At 43.6% G+C, this 22,195-nt stretch overlaps 2 protein-coding genes across 6 annotated transcripts in view; both read left to right on the top strand.

Annotated features, from left to right (window-relative positions):
- COA1 (cytochrome c oxidase assembly factor 1) overlaps window positions 1-1,956 on the top strand; it is a 35,574-nt gene extending 33,618 nt beyond the window's left edge. For all 3 annotated transcript variants that reach the window (XM_080665818.1, XM_080665819.1, XM_080665817.1), the window contains one exon: window positions 831-1,956. In XM_080665818.1, coding sequence (XP_080521944.1) covers window positions 831-930 — 100 coding nt within the window. In that variant the 3' untranslated portion in view covers window positions 931-1,956. The remainder of the gene's footprint in view (window positions 1-830) is intronic.
- The window catches only part of LOC308247157 (GTPase IMAP family member 5-like), a 52,399-nt gene extending 33,564 nt beyond the window's left edge, over window positions 1-18,835 (top strand). Inside the window, exons 1-4 of one of the 3 annotated variants that reach the window (XM_080665815.1) lie at window positions 924-1,049; window positions 5,939-5,977; window positions 16,532-16,580; window positions 17,785-18,835. In XM_080665815.1, coding sequence (XP_080521941.1) covers window positions 16,571-16,580; window positions 17,785-18,671 — 897 coding nt within the window. In that variant the 5' untranslated portion in view covers window positions 924-1,049; window positions 5,939-5,977; window positions 16,532-16,570 and the 3' untranslated portion in view covers window positions 18,672-18,835. Of the gene's footprint in view, window positions 1-923; window positions 1,050-5,938; window positions 5,978-16,531; window positions 16,581-17,784 lie in introns of those variants that run through there. The other 2 variants (XM_080665814.1, XM_080665816.1) reach the window with 2 other exon arrangements.
- Window positions 18,836-22,195: the final 3,360 nt, after the last annotated feature.

Raw genomic sequence — 22,195 nt, 5'->3', positions numbered from 1 at the left:
ATTTTACACTTCTAACACTACTGCCTCAATCATTACATATAAATAAAGACATGGATTCCTATTCCAAAATCATTCAACACATTCTTTATATAAGTTTTGCATACCATTCATTGGCTTTTCTTATCTGGTTGCCAAAAGCTGTATTCACTCGTTTCCCCGGGGAAGCTTTCTCAGAGATGTTTGCTGTTTAGCCAGGATGTGTTTTAATTCCCCAACACAAAATGAGTAGGCCGCCATTAGGCGGCCCCCCTCATGCCTCCCCTGAGCACATTGACAAAGTCTGGCATTAGTGGAGGAGCTGGCCAGGTTCCAGCCAAGAATTGAAGGCCCAAGTGAATTAGGAAGTGGGGAGTAAGGTGCTCCTTTTTCCTGAGGCCCCTTCAGTTTACCCATCAGTCATTCATTGGTAACTTGCCTTGAAATGATGCTGGTTAAATAATGAGAGCCTATAATAAAACGTTAAGACCTAGCCAGTGTGGCTCGCCCTAACCATCATTCTGACCCAGGAGTTTGCTGTTTTGATTCCTGGTCAAGGGCACATGCCCTGGTTACAGCTTGATCCCTGGTTATGGGGTATACAGGAAGCAGCTAATTGATTTTCTCTCTCTCTCTCCCTCCTGCACTCCCACCTTTTTTCCCTCCCTCCCTCTCGCTTGAAAAATCAATAAACTATTCTTTAAAAATAAATAAAATGTGAAAACGTTATGTTCACCTAGTTATAACATAAATTAAGTGTTTAAAAAATGACAGTATTCCAAACACCTGTTTTTCCCCCCCTTTTGACCATGTCATTTGCCCGTGTTTTCTGGATTACTTTTGTTTTCTATCAGGTGGCACCTTCAGGAGGTCTTCTTAGAGCTCAAGGATGGTCAGCAGATTCCCGTGTTCAAGCTCAGACAGGAGAATGGTGATGAAGTAAAAATGGAGTAAAAGTGATCAAAAAGACCCAGCTTTCTCCAAGCATGGCCTTCCCTCGTCAACATGTACCCTCTATGTCCTCGAGCCAGTTTTCCAACCACCAGAGTGGTGATTATATGTACTGGCATATGGTAATTTTGTTCTAATTGTGATTTGACCACAATAAACACTATTGAGGTTTTATTTAATCAGAAATGTTTACTGTAAGTTTATAATTATTTGAAAGTTCTCTACAAAGGCACAGACTAAAAGACATCAGTATTAATGAGATGTTTGTTGATTTGTTGGTTCTCACTTCTTTTCTTTTCCTCTCCCCAAGTGCTCCTCCTACTTTTCAGCTCCATCAGTGAGAAGAAGAAGATTTACTAAAGAGGTTTTTAATTGTCAATGTTAGAATTCTCAGGAAGTACAGCCTTTTGTATGGGTCATTCTACCCTGAATTTATATTGTTAGTAGCTTGTGGACATTCTCATTTTGTAACTATTGCTTCATTGTTGTTTTATTTTCTAATTTGTTTTTTAGTTATCAACTGTCTGCCCAATTAAAGGTTTGAAAAATAGCTGCTTTACTTAAAACATTTGAAAAGCCTAAAAAATTTGTATCAGTACATAAGCACATGTAAAACATAGGAAAGTTAGAACTAACAGGTCCTTAACCTCAGCTTTCCAGACAACTTAACCACATATTAGAGAACCAGACCTTTAGCTTTTTAGTGGTTTTATAAGGGGACTGTTTTATAAAGCCAAAGATCTTCCTTCCCTCTGAGCACCACAGCCTACGAAAACTAGAGGTCAGGTACCTTTGTTTTAAAGAACTTTTTTTTGTTTTGTTTTGTTTTAAAGAACTTAACGTGAATGTATACATAATCCACAGACACAGACAATAGTGCAGTGAAGGCCTGAGGATGGAGAGAGAGCAGAGTAGAGGGATTCAGTTGGGGGTGGAGGGTGGGGAACGGGAGAAATATAACATAACTATCACTGCAAAAGTTTGGCCAAAAGATTATTTTGTGTAAATTAAATTTAGAGATTTTAAAAACTTCTATTCTCCCTTTGTCTTGATTTAAAATATCTGTCATATCAGTCTTAAGGAGTAAACCATCTGATGACTCCTTAACTAATATTGCTGCTTCGTACTGTAGTTGCAGGGTGGGGGAAGTTATTACACAGCTAGTAGCCCTGTGCACGAATCTGTGTGCCAGCAGCTCTGTGCGGGGCCTGGCTGCTCTGAGCCCACTGCCCAGAGGCTCTCCATGGCCCAGAGGCCCATCCGCAGCTGGGCACGGAATGCTTGCCTCACCACCGGGGTGATGACGCAAGCGTTCCCCCCGCCCCCGACCCCCAGCCACTCTGTGCCCGCTGCCCAGAGGCCCTCCGCGGCCGGGGTGGAATGCTTGCCTTGTCGCAGCAACGAGGCAAGCATTCCGCCAAGCCGCTCACACTGCCTGCTCTTAGTGGCCGCCCCCCCTCCCGGGACTGGGGGACTCAGGCGGGGCTGAGAGGACTGGGCCCCACCATCTTGTGGCTATGGGTGCCACCATCTTTGTGATAGAGTGATGGTTAATTTGCATATTGCCCTTTTGTTAGATAGGATATGTCCTTAGTGGTTTGCCTGAGCTGAAGAGAGATATTATGAAAGTTCATCTGTGTTAAAAATACTTAAAATATGCTTCCATTTTATAAACTATGTGCAAAATAAGCCATTTCCAAGGACCACATTTTCAGAAAATTCACTATTTAAAACAAAGTAGGCAGGATGATGGAGTACACAAATTTTGTATTTTTCCCACTAAGTACAGCTAAAATCCTGTACATGTATAAAATATAAGAAAAGTTTGAAAGATGAAGAGAAGCAGGCAAATTGGCTAAGGACCTTGGGATGAAAGTAATAACACAGCAGTGAGTTCCCTGGGTTTTCTTTTGCCTCTTTTATTCCATATTGGGTGCTTGCAAAACAAGCTACCCAGAAACAACAATGGGAACAGACAAGAAAAGCCTGCTCTCTTCAGCCAAAGGATCAGGAAAGAGACAACCAAGAAATGCAAAGAACTTCTGCTCTAACCAAATACAATAAAAAAGACCACGGTACCCACCCCTGCTTGGCTGTAATGAGGCTTCCTTGGATTCTCTGCTTGGGTGAGAATAGAGAAGGACTTTTATTCCTGCCTGATGGTCCACCCCACCCACTATGGTGTCAGTAGAGGCCACTTGGGGAGCCTACTTTTCCTACCTATCAATCAGGAATAAGCCCTCCCACCCCCAAAGTATCAGTAGAGCCTATAGTAATGAAGTACCCCTTTCCCTGCCTTGGTGTTAAAAGAAGCTGAATGGTGAGCCTGAATCTTCCTGCCATCTGGCAGAAGTGAGGAGGCACACTACATATCTCCCCACTTTGATCAGCAGCATGGTGTCAGAGAAAGTCTGCTAAACCAGAAGATTTAAATAAGATACAGAGTATTGGAGATCCAAGAAGGCAGCAAAGTAGGTGGAAGGTACACTTACCTCCTCCCAGGACCAAACTGGAATTATGACTAAAATATAGAACAATCAACTTGAATTACCAATTGAAGACTAAACAGAAGTCTTACAACCAAGAATTTACAGAAGAAGCCACACTGAGACTGGTAGGAAGGGTGGAGACATGAACAGGGCTGGCCCCACTCCCACAGGTGGCTGAGATCATAGAGTGATATCTCAGCTTCAGGATCATGGGTCAATCCTACACAGGGCTCCCCATCCCAGAGCACAAGATCCAGGAGGGCACCCACATTACATCTGAACGTGAAAATCAGTGAGGATTCAGTCTGTTAGGGAGAGACAGAAGCCTTTGAGAAGCACAGGATTCCCCTTAAAAGGGCCAGTGCACAACATTTCATTTGCAGCCATCCAGTCTGGTTTCCAACAGAGGCAGGCTGAGTGGTCTAGAGTCATGTGAGGAGGGACCGGTTTGTGACACTAGGAAGAGAGCTGAGGGGACAACCACCGGGATCCCTGTCCTGAGTCCCTTTCCCACACTGCAGATATCATTTTTCTTGGGTGGAGCACTCCCCTCCTTATGGATTCAACCTGGGGGCATGCATTAGCCCACTGTCCACACTCCCTGTATCTGCACCCTGCAAAGCTCACATCGTATGGAGGAGTTAACTACTTAAACCTGGGATATAGAGGTCCAGGCAGACTCAAAGGATACCAGTGACTGACCTTTGCGGCTCTAGAGCATGGGCCATTCCCCCACCTTCCTGTGTGCCTGACAGGCCTCCTCATGGGAGATTCACTAGCTCCATCCTTTGGCTCTCTAGGAGGATTCAGCAAAATCTGAAACAGACTTGAGTTGTGTGGCTCAAGAACAAGGGTTATTTTTTCGTGGAACATCCAACCAGAACCTCCCTTCACACGGCCAAATCTTGGTCTGTTAGAGGCTGATAAACTGCTGGCCTCGCCCTGAAAACTCCCTAAGATCCAACCCCACCATGAAGGTCTGTGGGCACTCTGGGTGGCAGCTAGACTTGGGATACCCTGGAATTTGGCAGAGTTGTCTCAGACCCAACACTGGGATCAAGTTTGAACCTATAATAATCTGGTGAACACTACTATCCCTATCTGGTGACTAAGAACCTACCCCATGCAACTTGAGTACTGCCAGAGGCTTTTTCAGTGACTGAACCTAACATGAAGGCAGGCTGGGGGCCTTGGGCCTTTAGCTCACCTTCCCTGGTGCCTGTGGAAGCAAAACTTGACATACAGCTTGCTCTTTCCCACATAACCCAGGCTCAGCAAAGACAGCCAAAAACTGTGGATTGCTTTGTATGTCTAAAGTTTCCCAAAGCCAATCATAGTCAGTGTCTGACATTGACCTGCACCAGAGACCCTCCCCAAAGTCTCAAACCGACACACCCAATTGACAGTTTCAGAAAACATCAGAGCAGGATCCAATTAGTTTAACAAGCAACATAGCCAGAGAGTGATCTCAGCAGGCACAAAACCCCATGAAAGGCGAAATAGGCTCTGTGTAGTCAGCATTTGCACAGCAGCTCACACACTGCCATGAAAGTCGGTCCTCACAATCAGCCAGCCTAAGCTAAGGGTCCTCTTCACACATGAACAAGCCAATAGCAATAAAGACTCAAGTACAACAGGAAGGCTCACATAACCCACACAAGGGACATTCTTGGAGCACCCAGCTTAGGTGATCAAAGAGAGTGTGCCATAGAGTCCCACAAGACACTACATAAGGCAACCCTACCAAGACCCAGAGACATGGCAAATCTATCTAATACATAGAAACAAACAGAAAGAAGCAACCCAAATGGGGAGACAAAGAAACATGCCCCAAATGAAATAACAGGAGAAATATCTGGAAAAAGAGCTAAATGAAAGGAAGGCAAACAATTTACCAAATATGGAGTTCAAAAAAGTGTTTATAAGGTTGCTCAAGGAACTTAGTGAGAACTTTAACAACTTAAAAAGAGACACAGAATCCATAAAAAATAACCAATCAGAAGTGAATACTACACTAATCAATGAAATTTTTATACAACTGTAGTCTTGAATTCTGTGTCATTTACATCACATAGTTCCATGTGTTCCAGTTTGCTTTCTGGAAATTTTTCATTTTCTTTTTGAGCTGCTTCGCTGCCATGGTTATTCGTGGCATTTGCTGGTCTCCTCTGTGTAGGCATCTATTTATTACTGGCTCTTCTCTAATAGCTTTTTCTGAAGAGGTCTTGCTACTATTTTCCACTAGATGGCACTGGATCACAGATTTGTACCTCTGTGACCTCCCACAGTTGGCCTCCTTGGCTGCCATCAGACAGTACAGTCACACTGCTTGGGGTAGGGTTTCTTTTTCTCCTTGGCTGCCATCAGATAGTACAGTCACACTGCTTGGGGTAGGGTTTCTTTTTGCCCTCACCGTAATGGTGATCCTGGACCTCCACAGGTTCCCCTTCCCCATGTGCCTCAACTGGGGATTAGTCACAGAGGGAAACAGTGACTCTGCTGCATTATTTCTCACTTTACAGATAATGTGCTCCTCAACCTGACATCAAGAGGGACAGGAGGTGAGTTCAAGGGGCAGCAGAGCTCTGTGGCGCCATTTCTTTGTCTGAAACACCTACCACCCAACAGTGGACAGCCACAGCAGAACCCCTGCCCTGTGTCCTTGGCCCAGTCTCTCAGCTGACTCGGCCACTGCTTGCTGGAGTGCCCACCAACACTATACCATCCAGTGGAAGGACCCGCTTGCTTCCACTGGCTTACTTCACTCTCCAGGCTGAGCTGGCCATGGGCTCCCACTGCAGGGCTGCAGAGTGGCCAAGGTTTCCTTTTTTCTTGCCTCCCCATTTCTTCCCATTCCTTCCCCCCCCCCAGCCCCCACCCCCCCTTCCCCCCGTAGGTGCTTCAATGCCTGAGTCTCTCAGGTGTTCCTCTATATTGAGCAAGGACTCCTTTGTTGAGTTATAGTTGATCAACTTATTAACATTTCAAGGGGAGAGGCCAAGGGGATCTCTCATGCCACCATTCCTCTGACTGCTAAAGAAGATGAATATTTTAATCAAAGGGTGTATTCCCTTGTGTCTCCCACTTTCCTGGCCTAGGGAAAAAAAAAAAGTCTTGGAACATCAGGATGAAAGAAAAATAGAGCAAAATTGTGGGTAAATATAATAGACTATCCTCGCTTGAGTTTTCTAAATTTTTTGATGGTGGAAAGAAAATGTATGACATTCTCTGACATACTTTACTCAAAGTGATAAAATGTTGACATTGATTGATCTTTGTTGGAATGTAATAGTTCTGTATCTTAATTGTGGTGGTGATTACTGGAATCTACATCTGATAAAATGGCATAGCACTATACCCACACTTTGAACTAATGTCAATTTCCTGGCTTTGATATTGCTCTAGAGTTATGTAACATGTATCTTTACTGTCTTTCCTACTCCCTGTAAATCTATATTTATTTGAACATAAAAAAGTTTTCAAAAGTATAGGACAAGAATATTGAATATAATGCTATGAATGGGGCAGAGATAAAGTGAAGAGAAAAGGTGATAATCTTCCTCTCCTGAATAATTTCCAGCTCTTTCAGAATTAAAACTATCTCTTCCCTGCCGAAACCGGTTTGGCTCAGTGAATAGAGCGTCGGCCTGCGGACTGAAGGGTCCCGGGTTCGATTCCGGTCAAGGGCATGTACCTTGGTTGCGGGCACATCCCCATTGGGAGGTGTGCAGGAGGCAGCTGATCGATGTTTCTCTCTCATCGATGTTTCTAGCTCTCTATCCCTCTTCCTTCCTCTCTATAAAATATCAATAAAAAATATATTTAAAAAAAAAACAAAAAAAAAAAAAATAAAACTATCTCTTCCCAAATATCTTAATTTATTTTATTCTAGGCACATTTTTCTCTATTGATTAAGGTATTACCTATGTGTCTTTATCCTCCCATTACCCCCCTCACTCTCCTACTCATGCCCTCACCACCCTGGTGTCTGTGTCCATTGATTAGGCTTATATGCATGTATACAAGACCTTTGGTTGATCTCTCCCTCTTATCCCCACCCTCCCCTACCTTCCCTCTGAGGTTTGACTGTCTGATTGATGCTTCTCTGTCTCTGGATCTGTTTTTGTCATCACTTTATGTTGTTGATTATAATCCCCAAATGAGTGAGATAATGTGATATTTATCTTTCTCTGACTGGCTTATTTTGCTTAGCATAATGCTCTCCAGTTCCATCCATGCTGTTGCAAATGGTAATAATTCCTTCTTTTTTACCACAGCATAGTATTCCATTGTGTACATGTACAACAGGTTTTTAATCCACTCATCTGCTGAAGGGCACTTAGGCTGTTTCCAAATCTTAGCTATGGTGAATTGTGCTGCTATGAACATAGGGGTGAATATATCCTTTCTGATTGGAGTTTATAGTTTCTGGGGATATATTCCTAAAAAGGGGATCACTGGGTCAAATGGGAGTTCCATTTTTAATTTTTTGAGGAAACTCCATACTGTTCTCCACAATGGCTGCACCAGTCTGCATTCCCACCAGCAGTGCACGAGGGTTTTTTTTTCTCTGCATCTTCACCAGCACTTGTCATTTGTTGATTTGTTGATGATAACTATTCTGACAGGTGTGAGATGGTACTGCATTGTCGTTTTGATATGCATCTCTTGGATAATTGGTGACTTTGAGCATGTTTTCATATGTCTCTTGGCCTTCCTAATGTCCTCTTTTAAAAAGTATCTATTTAGGTTCATTGCCCATTTTTTGATTGGGTTGTTTATCTTTCTTTTGTTAAGTTGTATGAGTTCCCTGTAAATGTTGGAGATTAAACCCTTATTGATGATAACATTGGCAAATATGTTCTCCCATGCAGTGGGCTTTCTTGTTGTTTTATTGATGGTTTTTTTTGCTGTACAGAAGCTTTTTATTTTGATGTAGTCCCATTTGTTTATTTTCTCTTTAGTTTCCATTGCCCTAGGAGCTGTATCGGTGAAGATATTGCTTCAGTATACGTCTGAGATTTTGCTGCCTGTGGATTCCTCTAATATTTTTATTGTTTCCCATCTTATGTTTAATTCCTTTATCCATTTTGAGTTTATTTTTGTGTATGGTGTAAGTTGGTGGTCTAGTTTCATTTTTTACATGTGTCTGTCCAATTTTCCCAACACCATTTTTTAAAAAAAATTTTAAAAATTGTTATTTTTTACATATGTGTCCTTATTCCCCCATAACCCCCCACCCCCCACTTATGCCCCACCAGCACCATTTATTGAGGAGACTGTCTTGACTCCATTGTATGTTCATGCCTCCTTTGTCAAATATTAATTGAGCATAATGGCTTGGGCCAATTTCTGGGTTCTCTGTTCTCTTCCACCGATCTATATGTCTGTTCTTGTGTCAGTACCAGGCAGTTTTGAGGACAGTGGCTTGGTAATATAGCTTGATATCTGGTATTGAGATCCCTCCTACTTTGTTCTTCTTTCTCAGGAATGCTGTAGCTATTTAGGGTCTTTTTTATTCCATATGAATTTTTGGAGAGTTTTTTCTTGGTCTGTGAAATACTTGGTTGATATTTTAATGGGGATTGCACTGAATCTATAGATTGTTTTGGGTAGTATGGACATTTTAATGATGTTGATTTTACCATTCCAAAAAATAAAAAATAGCACTAATATAGGATGCATATGGAAATACGTCCAAAGGCAATGAAAACAGGATCTTGAGGAGTCATTAGCATTGCCATATTCACTGCAACATTATTCACAATAGCCAAGATATGGAAAGAATCTGAGGATCTGTCTCCAGATGAATAGATAAAGATGATATGTGATATATGTACAGAGGTGGGCAAAGGTAGGTTTACAGTTGTAAGTATGCAAAACAAAGAATACAATAATTAATAAATGATAATGCAAGAATAAACTCTGTGTTTTAAGTACTCAAAAATCTAAACCTTTTTTTGCCCACATGTGTGTGTGAGTGTGTGAGTGTGTGTGTGTGTGTGTGTGTGTGTGTGTGTGTGGTGTATACTCTGCCTTGAGGATTGTAAGGACATCTTTCCATATGAAGATGGAACTGGAGAGCAATTGCTAAGTGAAATTAGTCAGACAGGTGATAATAAATACTATATGATATCCTTTTTTATGTGAAATTTTAAAAATCCAAACTCATGGAAATAGAGAGTACAGAGATGGCTACCAGGGGCTGGTGGATGGCAGAAATGGGGAGATGTTGGTTAAACAGTACTACATCATAATTGTAGATGAATAAATTCTGAGGATCAAATGCACAGCATAGGATTATCTATATATATAAAAGCCTAAGTGACCATTATGACTAGACGACCGGATGACTGGCCAGTAGCTATGACGTGCACAGACTACCAAGGGGCAGATACTCAATGCAGGAGCTGCCCTCTGGTGGTCAGTGCGCTCCCACAGTCAACCTCCCATGGCCAACCAACCTCCCACAGTCCCTTCCTCCACCAGCCAGTCGGCCACCATCAGCCTCAAGCAGGAGTGGGTGAAATGGCCTCAGTTGGCCCCGATTGGCCCCTCCCATGCATGAATTTGTGCACTGGGCCAATAGTAGTTAATAACACTGAATTACATACTTGAAAGTTGCTAAGAGAGTAGATCTTAATGGGCCTAATGCAGGTGTTAGCAAATGGTGATGATCATTTTCAAATATATAAACATACCAAATCAACACATTGTATATTTTAAACTTATACAATGATACATGTCAACTATCTATATATATAAAAGCCTAAGCGACCTTTATGACTGAACCACCAGTTGCTATGATGTGCACTGACCACCAGGGGGTAGATGCTCAATGCAGGAGCTGCCCCCTAGTGGTCAGTGCACTCCCACAGCGGGAGCACCACTCAGCTGACAGAACCATCCTGGAGGCCCACTAGCCTGGTGGCAGCTACTCCCTCAGTAGTCCTGCAGGTCCAATCTTCAAAGAACAGGCCAGGCACTGATGGACCAGTGCCGCCGGCATGATCCCGATAGCACTGCCAGCTTCCTGGAAGTCAGCTTCGGGCACTGAGGCCACATCCCCTCCCTAGACATTCCACAAAGAAGAAAGGATATAAAAGCGGCTGCCAGGTGGCTCCTGGAAACTGGCGTAGGAGTCAGCAGGACGGATCTGGATCCTGGGCTGGCAAGGGCAAGGGCATCCCACTGCCTGCCCAGAGGGCTAATGGCATCCCAGCCCTCACCCACCCTTGGGACCCCACCGATACACAAATTCGTGCACTGGGCCTCTAGTATCTTAATAAAGCTTATAGGGTAAAACTAGGTGGTTCTTCACTACAGATAAGGAGCTGGCAAGAATGGGTAAAAAGTAGAACCCAGCTGATTGGCTTCAGATTAAGTAAAACACCTCACTGTGGGCAAATTCAATTCCAGAGAGATTGAGTGAATTAGGCACGGTCACATCCTTGTTAACCAGGTCAGGCCCCCATCATCATAATCCTATTCTAGCCTCCATACAGTAACTGGTTATTTCTCTCACCTTTCTCATGACCCTCTTGTGGGAGAGACCTACAAAGGTGGCTAGAGTAAGCCCTGAAGGAAAGTTTTCATCCTCTCCCTGTTCTCCAATTTTGAATGGTTGCAAACGCCTTCGTTTCCTTTGAGAATAATGGGATTTTGCAGGTGATGTCCTGGCACCAGGACCACCTTGATGGCCCTGTCCCAGGGAAGGAGGCTTGCAAGAGGCCATTTTATAGGAAAAGACCTAAAATCAAAAGGATTTAAGGTTAGTGATCAAGGCTAGAAGTGAAAAGAGGCTCAGAAACCTAAAATGCTCTTCTCCTCTGAAGTTATAGCCCCTGAGGCAGACAAGTGCTGGTGTCACAGGGACCTTCTGAGGAAATTACCACAGTCCAAAGCAGGGTTTTTTAGTGGAAACTTTCCATCCCACTCCCTCAGTGGCAAATGTTCCTGTCTCTTTAAGTTGTCATCCCTGGGCCTCCCACCATGGGCTTCCTGCCCTCTGAGGTCTGAGAGGTGGGACACTTCCCTGTGTGCTTGTAGGAAGAGCCTGCTTTACTCACAATCTGAGGACAGCAGTAGGTCAGGGGCTTCTGGGGCCAGCGTCAGAGCCTGTCACCAATTCTGCAGGAAAGGTGAGCACTAGGAGGGGAAGGGAGCCGGCCAGGGAATAGGAACTGTGAGGACCAGGAAGAATTCAGTGCCTGCCGAAAGCTCACTGAGTGAGCACCTCCATTCCAGTAGATACCAGGAAGGGGAGTGGGATCTAGAAAGAGTAACTCTATACTCCCAGGTGTGTAAGGATGTCTGAATTTAACACTAAGTAGGGTCAGTAACAGCATTAAACATCTGTAGCCTGGATGCCCACATTCTTACTGGGGACTAAGCCATCTCCTAACCTATCCCCCTAACAAGGAAAGAAGGGGGCTGCTCACTCACTTGCAGGGACCAAAACATGCTTAGAAGGCAGCAAACACACATATTTGGCACAGGCAAGGAGATTTCTGAAGATATATAAGTGAGGCTAACCTCAGAGCTTACAAAGTGAAAATCCTCTGTGTATCTGGGCTGAATCACCTAGAACTCTCATTTCTAAGTGTCCATAAAGTGTCTTGCAGGAGATGGCTAAAGTCATGGTCATGATTATGGTCTCCAATCCCTTGCCCTACCTGTCTGTGCTCTTAAACACCTGCTCCCCAGCCCAAACTGCCCAGGAGTGTGTGGGTGGCTGAGCCCTTTGAACCCCCTTCCTTCCTCTGCATGACTAAGGGGTTAGACTTGGAAAACTGATCCAGAAACCCAGATCTTGGACTGAGTGCATCAGAATAATAGGTTGGAGCATGGAGGTGCTTATGCTCTAAAATTATGGATATGTGAACTAAATCTCCAAGAAACATACATTTTTCAGAATCTCCTAGATGATTCCCAAAGACAGGAGGTTCAGGAAGCCCTGGACTTGGTGAATAGATTCGGTACTTTGGAGGTTTAACATATAAGATCCTCAATGACATTTGTCAATGATAGAAAGTGTTTGTAACCCCAGATTTCAGCTCTCTGGATTTACAAGAATTTTCTATGTCCCACTCAAAATTTTGAGTGAAGTTCTAAATGGCTTACCCATGGGTACTGTCAGTCCTGTACCTTCTCATTTCCACTGTTGTCCAGGACTCCTAGCTTTAGCTAAATTCCTGGTCTTTTCTCTGAATCTGTGGCTCTTTCTCCATTTATGCTCTGGTGTCCATCATTAGAGTGTGTTGATTTAAAAGGGTTTTTGTGGCTTTGCAAGGTAATTGCTCTATGTTCACTGCTCCAGTTTTGAATGTGTGATCAGGTGACAAATAGAGGAACTATAGCCCTGTTCCAACTGCCACTGGAATAAATAGAAACACGACTTTCCAGTCCCCCTAAGTCCCACAGAGCTGGTGTGTCAGATGGCAAAGAAGAGGCAGCCAGCACTCATGGTTTGGGGAGCCCATCAAAATCACACCATCATGTTGGATTTCTAGGCCCTCTGTGGACCAGTAGTGCTGCTCTGTCTCTAGTAAGCAAGACCATTCTAGAAGCAGAGCTTTGATAAAGGCCCAAGGTAGAAAGGCTGGGCAGGTAGGAGCTTCTGGAACGGGTGCTGAGGGGGGTGGCTGGTGTCCCATAAGAACTTTCTTGTGTCCAGGTTCTGTTTCTGAACTTGGAGGGTGGGGTGTGGGGATAGTGTCCCTCACTGCTTTTATAACTTCTTCTTCCAAATATTGCTTATTCTGATGTCATAAAAAGGAAAAGTGAGGGGACATGGCAGCATAAAGGCTCTTACAGGAAAATCCCTTTAAAGTAACAGACAGCATGTTATACCCTCACAGTTCTCCAGGGCCTCTTTGTAGCAGTTTCTCTGCACACCATGAGGTCATGTCCCCTTCAGCAGTGAGTGGGGCTCAGGATGAAGTTGGTATACCTCTTTTCTACTTCCTTTTCAGCAGTCCAGTGCCCTGGAACACTGCCTATCCAAGCAGCTCCTCTTTACAGCATGTGCCCACTGCCTGTCCCTTCCAGAGACCACCCATCACCTTCCTCAGGCTGGCTAGCACCATGCCCACAGCACCAGGCCAGGGAAGGGAACTCAGGGAAGGGTCCAGCACACTGGGAATTTGAGAGCCTGAGATATAAGCACAGCCACTCTTTGCAGGTGTGACATCACACAGGTTACCCTACTTCTGGTTTCATTCATCGGTGAAATGGGATCATTATGGTGGTACAAGTTGCAACAGTGGGTTTATAGGAGGGGAAATAGGCTTGGGAACCGCTTGCCCTGAGCCCACAGCCCAGCACATTCCACTGCACACTGGGCTTTCCAACTAATTGCCTACTGCTTAGCCCACTGCATCTTCAGAGGACTCACAGGATTTCAGGAAGGTGGACAGTTATTCCCAGCTCATTGGACAAATAAGAAAAATGAATCTCCCCGGGTGCCCAGCTAGGTGAGGGCATGCTTTTCATTTTACCCTCTTAACTCCTTAACCTCACCCTTCTGAGCACCTGTTCAATAGTAGAACCCTGAGTACACATTGTCTCATGACCCTGTCCTTCTGGAAACCACTCCATTCTCCTCTCCAACAGCCCACACCTTTCCTCTGACATAACATAGAACTCAGTTACATGGCAAACAGACTCATGTTCAGGCACAAGAACAACCCCTCTGTCTGCTGAACCTTATGTGAGAGAAGTATCCAGAAATCACAAGAATTAAACTACAAAACAAGGGACTGTAATCCTAGGGATTCAGGGGACTGTGGCAGATGAGTGAAGGAGACACTTATGAACAAGGCAGACAAGAAATAGTTTGATTTTCCTGAAACAGCAGGAGGGAGCCTGCTTTCTCATGGTTTGATAAAATAAGGTATCATCATGATAAAATCAGGCTCTTGTAATTTTAAAATCAGAAGGTACATTATGTTAATTTCCTTCAACCCCCTGCCTGAATTAGACCCTCCTATTGTCCTGCCAATGCTGTTATAACTTCAGCTTGCACACTGCCTGCCACTCTCTCATGATACCTGGCCCCATTTTGGAGAAGGTTAGTAAAATTTTCCTTTAAGAGAAGGAATCTGCCTCCATTCTTGATCCTCCCATTCTTGCCTACTCTGACACCTTTGCCTGCTCTGAGATTGACCCTGCACCACATTCCTGCAGGTCTGCCATGCTGCCCCCAGTCTTTTCCTAGGCTGTTAATATTCTGTCTTTGACTCAGTATAGCATCTTCATCACTATCCTTTCTGACTCTTTCGGGACACTGTTATTTGTTAATTTCTGCCTAAAAGCCCATTTCCCTGTGGACACACGTCTCCCTTGCCACCTGACACATTCTGAAGATGGTCCAGGAGAACTACTACCCTGCATCGTGGCTAATGTTACCTGAATTTGATTAACTTTTCTGTGTCAGGCAACTCGCTCCATTTGGATCACACTGATAAGTCAGTTAAACACCAGATTGTTTTACAATGAAGTGTTCAAATTCAGAACAACTCCGGCCCCCTACTGCCTTTTCTTTGAAGAATCTTTTTTTGGAAAAACATGTACTGAAGATTTTGCAATACAATTTTCTTTGATGATTTCAGGACAGGTTTACAGCATGTCACCTTTAATTTATGTCCTGAACATGAGATGGCCACATTGAATGTGTGACACCAAGAGGCTGTGGACTTATTTAGAATAATCAGCTTTCTTTCTGTGGAATAAAGGAGAAAACACCAGCAAAAAGAGCCTCTTTTTTGGTCTTAGCTCCATGGCGATTCTGTGACCTTGGGTAGATTATTTGTTGCTTAGTTTCTAAACATTCTAATCAAAATTTTAAGATTTACCTTAATTATGGAGAACAATTAAAATAATGTACATGAAAGAACTTAGAAAGCTATAAATGGCCACACAGAGAATTTCGACAACAATGAAGTTCACAATCAACATGGTCACCACTGTCATTATCATCTTTTCCACATCGATAGATTGATTCCTACATATTATCTGAGGTTTCCAAATCTCACAAAAGGTCATCTAAAATAGAAAAGGTGTCACAGAATTTGAGCAGGTTTAGCAAGATCTAGAGTATAATTTCCCAGAATCAAGGACAGCATATGGAAGAGGGTGGTGCTGAGCTTAAGAAAGAGAGGAAGGATTGAAAGGGAAGGAAAAGCAAAAAGAGAGGATGAAAGGAAGGAAGGAACTTGTCTTAGTATATTCTAATAGTGTGAAAATTTGAGGTTTTCTTAAAAAGGGCCAAAAAAAACCTCATTAAATTAATAGAAAAATGTCATGTCTATATAACAGAAGCAACCTGCTTAACAAACAAACTATAAAAACCATTCTTGAATTCAATGCTAGTCAGTAAAATGAAGTGTAAACCATTTAAGACATCCATATTTATGCCCATAAGGGTGATGAAAACATGGAAAGTCCAATATCACCAAGTGCAAGTGCAGATTTGGGGACTTCTCACACATGGCTGGTGTTAGCAAGAATTCACACAGTGCTCTTTAGTCACATGGGACCTGTCAATATCTAGTCAGATGGGACCTATCACAGATAATTCTTGCACATGCGCACAGAGACATACAGCATATGGGGATTATTTTGCAACAACCATGTATTTGAAACGGCTTAGATGTTTGTTAATAAATAATTGGAGCCTGGCTGGTGTGGCTCAGTGGTTGTGCACCGACCTATGAACCAGGAGGTCATAGTTCGATTCTGGGACAGGGCACTTGCCCTGGTTGCAGGCTCGATGCCCAGTAGGGGGCATGCAGGAGGCAGCTGATCAATGATTCTGTCTCATCATTGATGCTTCTTTCTCTCTCTCCCTCTCCTTCCCTCTCTGAAATAAATAAAATTGTATTTTAAAAAAACCCAATTGGACAGAATGTTTACTCAAATAATGTGTTAGGATCCCAAGGTTTGCTTAAAATTATTTATAGATGTGTGCAGGTATAATGTGAGTTAGAGATTAGCCACGGAAATGACTTCTCAATGGAGCATTAGTCTTATGAGTCTGAACTGGAGGTGTCCTCAGGCCTTATCAACTCCCATGTGGACACTTACTTTTTATTCTTTTCCTGTTTTTATTCCAGAAGAGAATAGAAGAACTTCCAAAGACCAGATATGGAACTATGACTGAAGGTAAGAAAGCCTCATGTTCTTAAGAGACACTGTCCCTCACCTCAAACACAGTCACATAAACCTAGTGATTTTAAACTGAAGAAGAAAAAGAAAGTGCTCATTTGTTCTTTACTTTCCCCACCATCATCACGTCCCCACCCAACTGACACCTACAATATGATGCTCTCCGTGCATGTGATGTGTGGAAATGTGGAAATGAAACTTCAAGTCAGAAGTTGGAGGATTTTGAACTGAATTATGAATAAAATTTCTGTTTCCTTGTCTGCTCTCAGCTGAAGAATAGAAAAGTTCCCCAGAGAGATTTAGTAATTGTGTTTGCTGCAAAACTTTCCAGAATACTGCTGGAAAGGAAGAATCAACACAGAGTAGAAGGGTTAAAATACTACATTTTAGGAGCCTACAATGAACTTGGAATCCATTTGGGCTCATAAGGACTCTAGGTCTCCTCAGGTTCTCACCCTCTAATGCTTGACAGCTTTAATTCTTGGGTCAGTGTCATTCTCTTCAACACCAGTTTTGTTAACTTCCCGTAATTCAATCAGCCAAGTAGGTGAACTTTTCAACACATGTACTACTAATATTCTTAAATTCCAGTCCTCTTCAGCCACACATCCAGGATCATCTCCTGTACTTTACCTTTGACGTTAACTATGACTTTTCTGTTGTCTCAGTTTCAGGCATCTAGCTCCCCACCCTAAGAGCTGTGACCCAGGGACCCTCAGTTGACATTTCCTTTTCTCACAAGGTTTAGGTGAATGTGTTGAGCACTTCTACACATGTGTGCCTGGGAAGTTGTCAGTGAAAAAGAGGTGGTAATATTTTCCCACGTGTGACTTCTCATTCTCTGCCTCCTTCTAATCTCACATTTATTTAGCATGAAACTGGCCTAAGCACCATCCCGGGAAACATACGGACCACTTTTCTTTCAGAAAAACTGTATATTCCCTCATCTGGGTGAAGGACTTGGATCATCCTCTTCAGTGTAGCAGTTCTTTCTCTTGACTATGTCTCTAAAATGGGATTCTGATGTGGATTTTCTGACTCATGAACCTCCTGAGGTTGCCAGGCAAACATTTGTATGTATTTAGATACGACTGTTTCCTGGGAGGGAGGTCCATGGCTTTTATGAGATATCATGAGTGTCCATGACCAAAATATCTTAAGCATCACTAGCTTAGTAAGATACACAATTTTTCTCTTTCAGGCAGTGTAGAAGATAACCGGTTTGCATCATCCTCCTCACTGAGGCTGGTCCTGGTGGGCAAATCTGGCTGCGGGAAAAGTGCCACTGGAAACAGCATCCTCTGCCAGCCTGTGTTTGAGTCCAAGCTGGGGGCCCAGACTGTGACCAGGAAGTGTCAGGTGGCCACAGGCATGTGGAATGGCAGGAACATACTGGTGGTTGACACACCCTCTATCTTTGAGGCAAAGACCCAGGACCAAGAGATGTACAAGGACATTGGGGACTGCTACCTGCTCTCAGTCCCAGGGCCCCACGTGCTGCTGCTGGTGACGCAGCTGGGGCGCTTCACTGCCTGGGACACAATGGCAGTGAGGAGGGTGAAGGAGGTCTTTGGGGCAGGAGCCATGAGACATGTGGTGGTCCTCTTTACCCACAAGGAGGACTTAGGGGATGGGTCCTTGGATGAGTACGTAGTCAACACGGACAACCACAGCCTGAGGAGCCTGATCCAGAAGTGTGGGAGGAGGTACTGTGGCTTCAACAACCGGGCCACTGGGGAGGAGCAGAGGGAGCAGCTGGAGGAACTGATGGCTGTGGTCGAGAGCCTAGAGAGGGAGCACCAGGGTGCTTCCTATACAAATGACCTCTACTTTGATGCACAGATGCTCCAGGAAGGCAAGGGAAGCACTCTTGGAGAAGAGCACAGGTGCTACCTGGCAAAGGTGCAAGCATACATTGAAAAGCAAAGGGGAGACCTGAAGGAGACCCGGAGCCACTGGGTGTGCAGGGTGCTCCTCAGAGTCAAAAGGTGGATGCGTTCTCACATTGGGTTAACTGCCTTTTTTGTGATATGCATTCTGATTTTTCTTGCTGTTTTAATTAATGTGTGTATTACTCATGGATGCTGAGCACTTTCAGCTGACTTCTACAATGGTTTCTCACCCCCCACCCCAGAGTCACCATCTTTGTATGTTTCCAAGGTACTTGACTTGATTTTTGCTTAGATTCAGTTTCAGTTTCTCTCCCTTGTATCAGATATGTCATATGCTTCTAGATAAATAAAATCTGAAGGAAAAATATTTATTTTTTGTGTGTGTTCTGTTAAAAATCGTGGAGGTAAATAAACTAACTGGATACCATCCTGAAATCTCTTGAGTGGGGTTGCAGAAGGAAGGTGAGTGGACTGTGCTATTACACATTGAGGGAAGGAGAATGTTCTATTAGAAGCAGGCAGTAGAATTCCTTATTTTATTAAAAAGGGGCTCTGATTTCATTGTAGGATGTAAGGATGACACCCTGAAATGTTGGTGAGGATGTTCTGGGGGTAATTCTGGAGGTGTGAAGGTGCTAGAGAGGAAGGTGGGAGGGGAAATGGACATGTGGGACGTGAGAAAACAGGCCACAGAGGTGGGATGGGGTGAAGCCTTCAGGAAAGCAGAGTTAGTGGCTGGGAAATAAAGGAAATGGGATTCCATAGAGCAGAGCCAGATAATGAATTAGCCTCAGCAAACTACATGATTTCAGTCACTGTAAGTGACTGAAAGGACAATACATAGTGATGTGCTGTATTCCCATAAAACTTTGTGAACACTGAAATTTGAATTTCATAAATGGAGATAAACATTATTCTTTGATCCCTTTAACCTTTTATAACATAAAAGCCCTTCCTTCTTAGCTGGGAGGCTATAAAACTGGCGGCAGGCCAATGTTGTCCCACTCCCTTTACAATAAATTTCTATTGTTGGTTGAGCTGTGTTGTAACGCAGCCTCTTTAGTCCCAAAGTCAGCACAATCATTTGTGATGTCTTCTGGGAAATCAGGGAGGGAGGGGTGTTTCATACCTCCATGGCAGCAAAGGGAAGAGGGCAGGCATTGGGATGGCATCTGGGTAGAGGTCATGAAGTCAGTGGAAATGGGAAGCCAGATGAAGTCCTCAGGTGGCCCCTGCTCCACCATCTCCTTCTTTTGGTAGCTGTCCCCGCTTCTCTGCTCATTAGTACCCTGTAAGAGAGAGCTGCAGTTGTCCCAGGCATCCTGTGACTGGGTGGGTAAATGACTAAATCGGGGGTCAGTCTTAGATAATCCAGATGATGAATCACCTTTGATATCAAGGGGGTGTCAAGCTGGAGAGTTTCCCAAAGATGTTTTATGGCAGAGGAGAAAGGGTCACATTAACCCTTTACTCACACATGAATGTTCCCCTAAGTAATTCCTTGGAAAATGTTGAAACATGAGCTCTATTTCTCTGCTGAGCAGAACAGAAGTGCAGACACCTGCCTGGAGATGATCACCTTTCCTCCACCCTTGCTCACTGTCATTCTTCAATAATAATGCCACTAAAAGATTCCATTTTATTCAGGATTCAGTGAATGTCTCCTATGCAGTAGGCACTTTAATAGTAGAAGGTGGTCTTTCCTAATTCATGGAACAAGAACAGAGAAATCATTTATTCTACATGCCACTTCCTCAGAGTATTCATGTAATGAGCACAGGGAAGTCCTGGGAAAGTTAATAATTTTTTAAAGGAATATGAAGAGCACTTCACTAGTTCAAATGTTTTCAAATGCAGTGAGAAAAGACTGTAAACTCAAGTTGCTTAAACTGCTAGGGAGGTCACTGGCTGAAGGCTAGAGATGGGTAGCCTTCTGGGCTGGGTGATTCAGGGGCTCATCTTTGTTCCAACTCTGCTCTGAGGCTGGTGGCTGGAAGGTGGCTTGAGTTCCAAGCACCACAGTCAGACCCAACCATGGCCAGAGGAGCAGGGGAACTGTGTCTCTCTGTGGATCTCCCAGGAAAGCAGAAACCTCTGCCCCCACCTCTGCAGACCTGGACGCCCTTCTTGTTCTTCCTGTTTCTATCACTAAGGCTGCAGACAAAGTGCACACAGCAACGGTTCTCACTCAGAAAGCCCTGGCCCTGATGCTTCCTCCCACTTCTTGCTTCTCCACCCACAGCAGACATCTGCTTTTCCTAGAGAAGTTCTTCTCTGGGCTTTGGGTCACATTTTGCTGAAAAATAGCAAGGTTCTCTTTCTCTTCCAGGGCCTACAGTGGTTTCTTCCACTTCTTCTAATCAAAGTCCCCAGATGTCTATATCCATCAGCCCCCAAAGGAGAAACCAAGAACTCACAGGAGCCTATGGTGCTGGTAGGCAGGGAACATGGCAATTACTCTTGTCCAACAGCCAGTAAGTGGGTTAAGTCTAAGAGTGTGGGTGAGTGTGTCCTTATGTGTTTATTTGTGTTCTGTTTGCATGTGTTGTTCTGTATGTATGTTTGTGTATATGTTATGCTTATGAGTATATGCTTGAGAAGTATGTTTTGTTTGTGTATTTGTTATGTTTGTGTGTTTCTATATTTTAAGTGTGCATTGTGTGTGTATTTGTGCTTGTGTGTTATGTTTTTGTAAATGTTGTGTATGTCTGTTTTTATGTTGTCTTTCTGATTGTATGTCATAATTGTGTGTATTATGGTTTTGTATGCTATGCTTGTGTGTTTGTATACACGTGAGTGTGTGTGTTGTGTTTGAGTGTATATGTGTGGACAGTGTACAGTATCATGTTTTTGTGTATGCATATGTGTTGTATATATGTGTTTGTATGTTTGTGAGTGTGTGCTGTGGATGTGAGCCTACTGTGTGAGTGGTGTGTTTTGTGTGTGTTTAATTTGTGTGTATGTGTGTATATATGTATTTGTTTTTTTGTGTTATGTTTGTGCATATGTTGTGTGTGCCGTGCCAGCACAGCCAAGGGTTTGGTGAGCCTGAGGGAGGGTGGCGAAGGATGTAGAAAAGACAGACAAAGAGAATAAGCTGGGTCCAGGTGGATCTTCCTGTGCCTGGCTGAGGCCACAGAGAGAGATCCAGAAGGCAAGCTGATGCTTTATTTTATAGTCAGAGGTAAACAAGGTAGTGGTCAACATGGTTACAATGTTCTTGTGAGTTTCACTTGTTTTGGCAGCACTTGCTGCACCTCCCACAGCCCATTAGCTACCCAAGAATGATCTAGGGAGTGTCATAAGGTCAAGCTTAATTATGCTAACAGGGCTGTGCCCTCTAAGCTGGGACTTGTTTGTAGCTTTGTCAACAGGTCAGTCTGAGGCTTAACCCTACAGCTGCTCCCTACAGTTGTATATGTGTTGTGTTTGGAAATATGGGTGCATTGTGCATATTATGCTTTGTGTGTGTTATGTATTTTTATGTTTGTGAATGTATGTGTGTATTGTGTGAGTGGTGTGTGTGTCATATGTGTATGTTGTGAATATGTATGTTTGTTGTATATTAGAATGAGCTGTGACTAAAAAATCAGGAGAACTTTGTATGCTTTGTGCCCTGCCTCAATCTCCCAGTTTAAATTGGGGAAGATTTGTCCATGAGTTTTACTTTTTTCCAGAAAAACATATCAGTGCAATGTGCCTACTCCATGTTGTATATTG

Source organism: Plecotus auritus, assembly GCF_963455305.1.
Source record: "Plecotus auritus genome assembly, chromosome: 4".
NCBI lineage: Eukaryota > Metazoa > Chordata > Mammalia > Chiroptera > Vespertilionidae > Plecotus > Plecotus auritus.
Note: the sequence above shows the minus strand (reverse complement) of the source record. Positions and strands in the feature narration are given on the sequence as shown.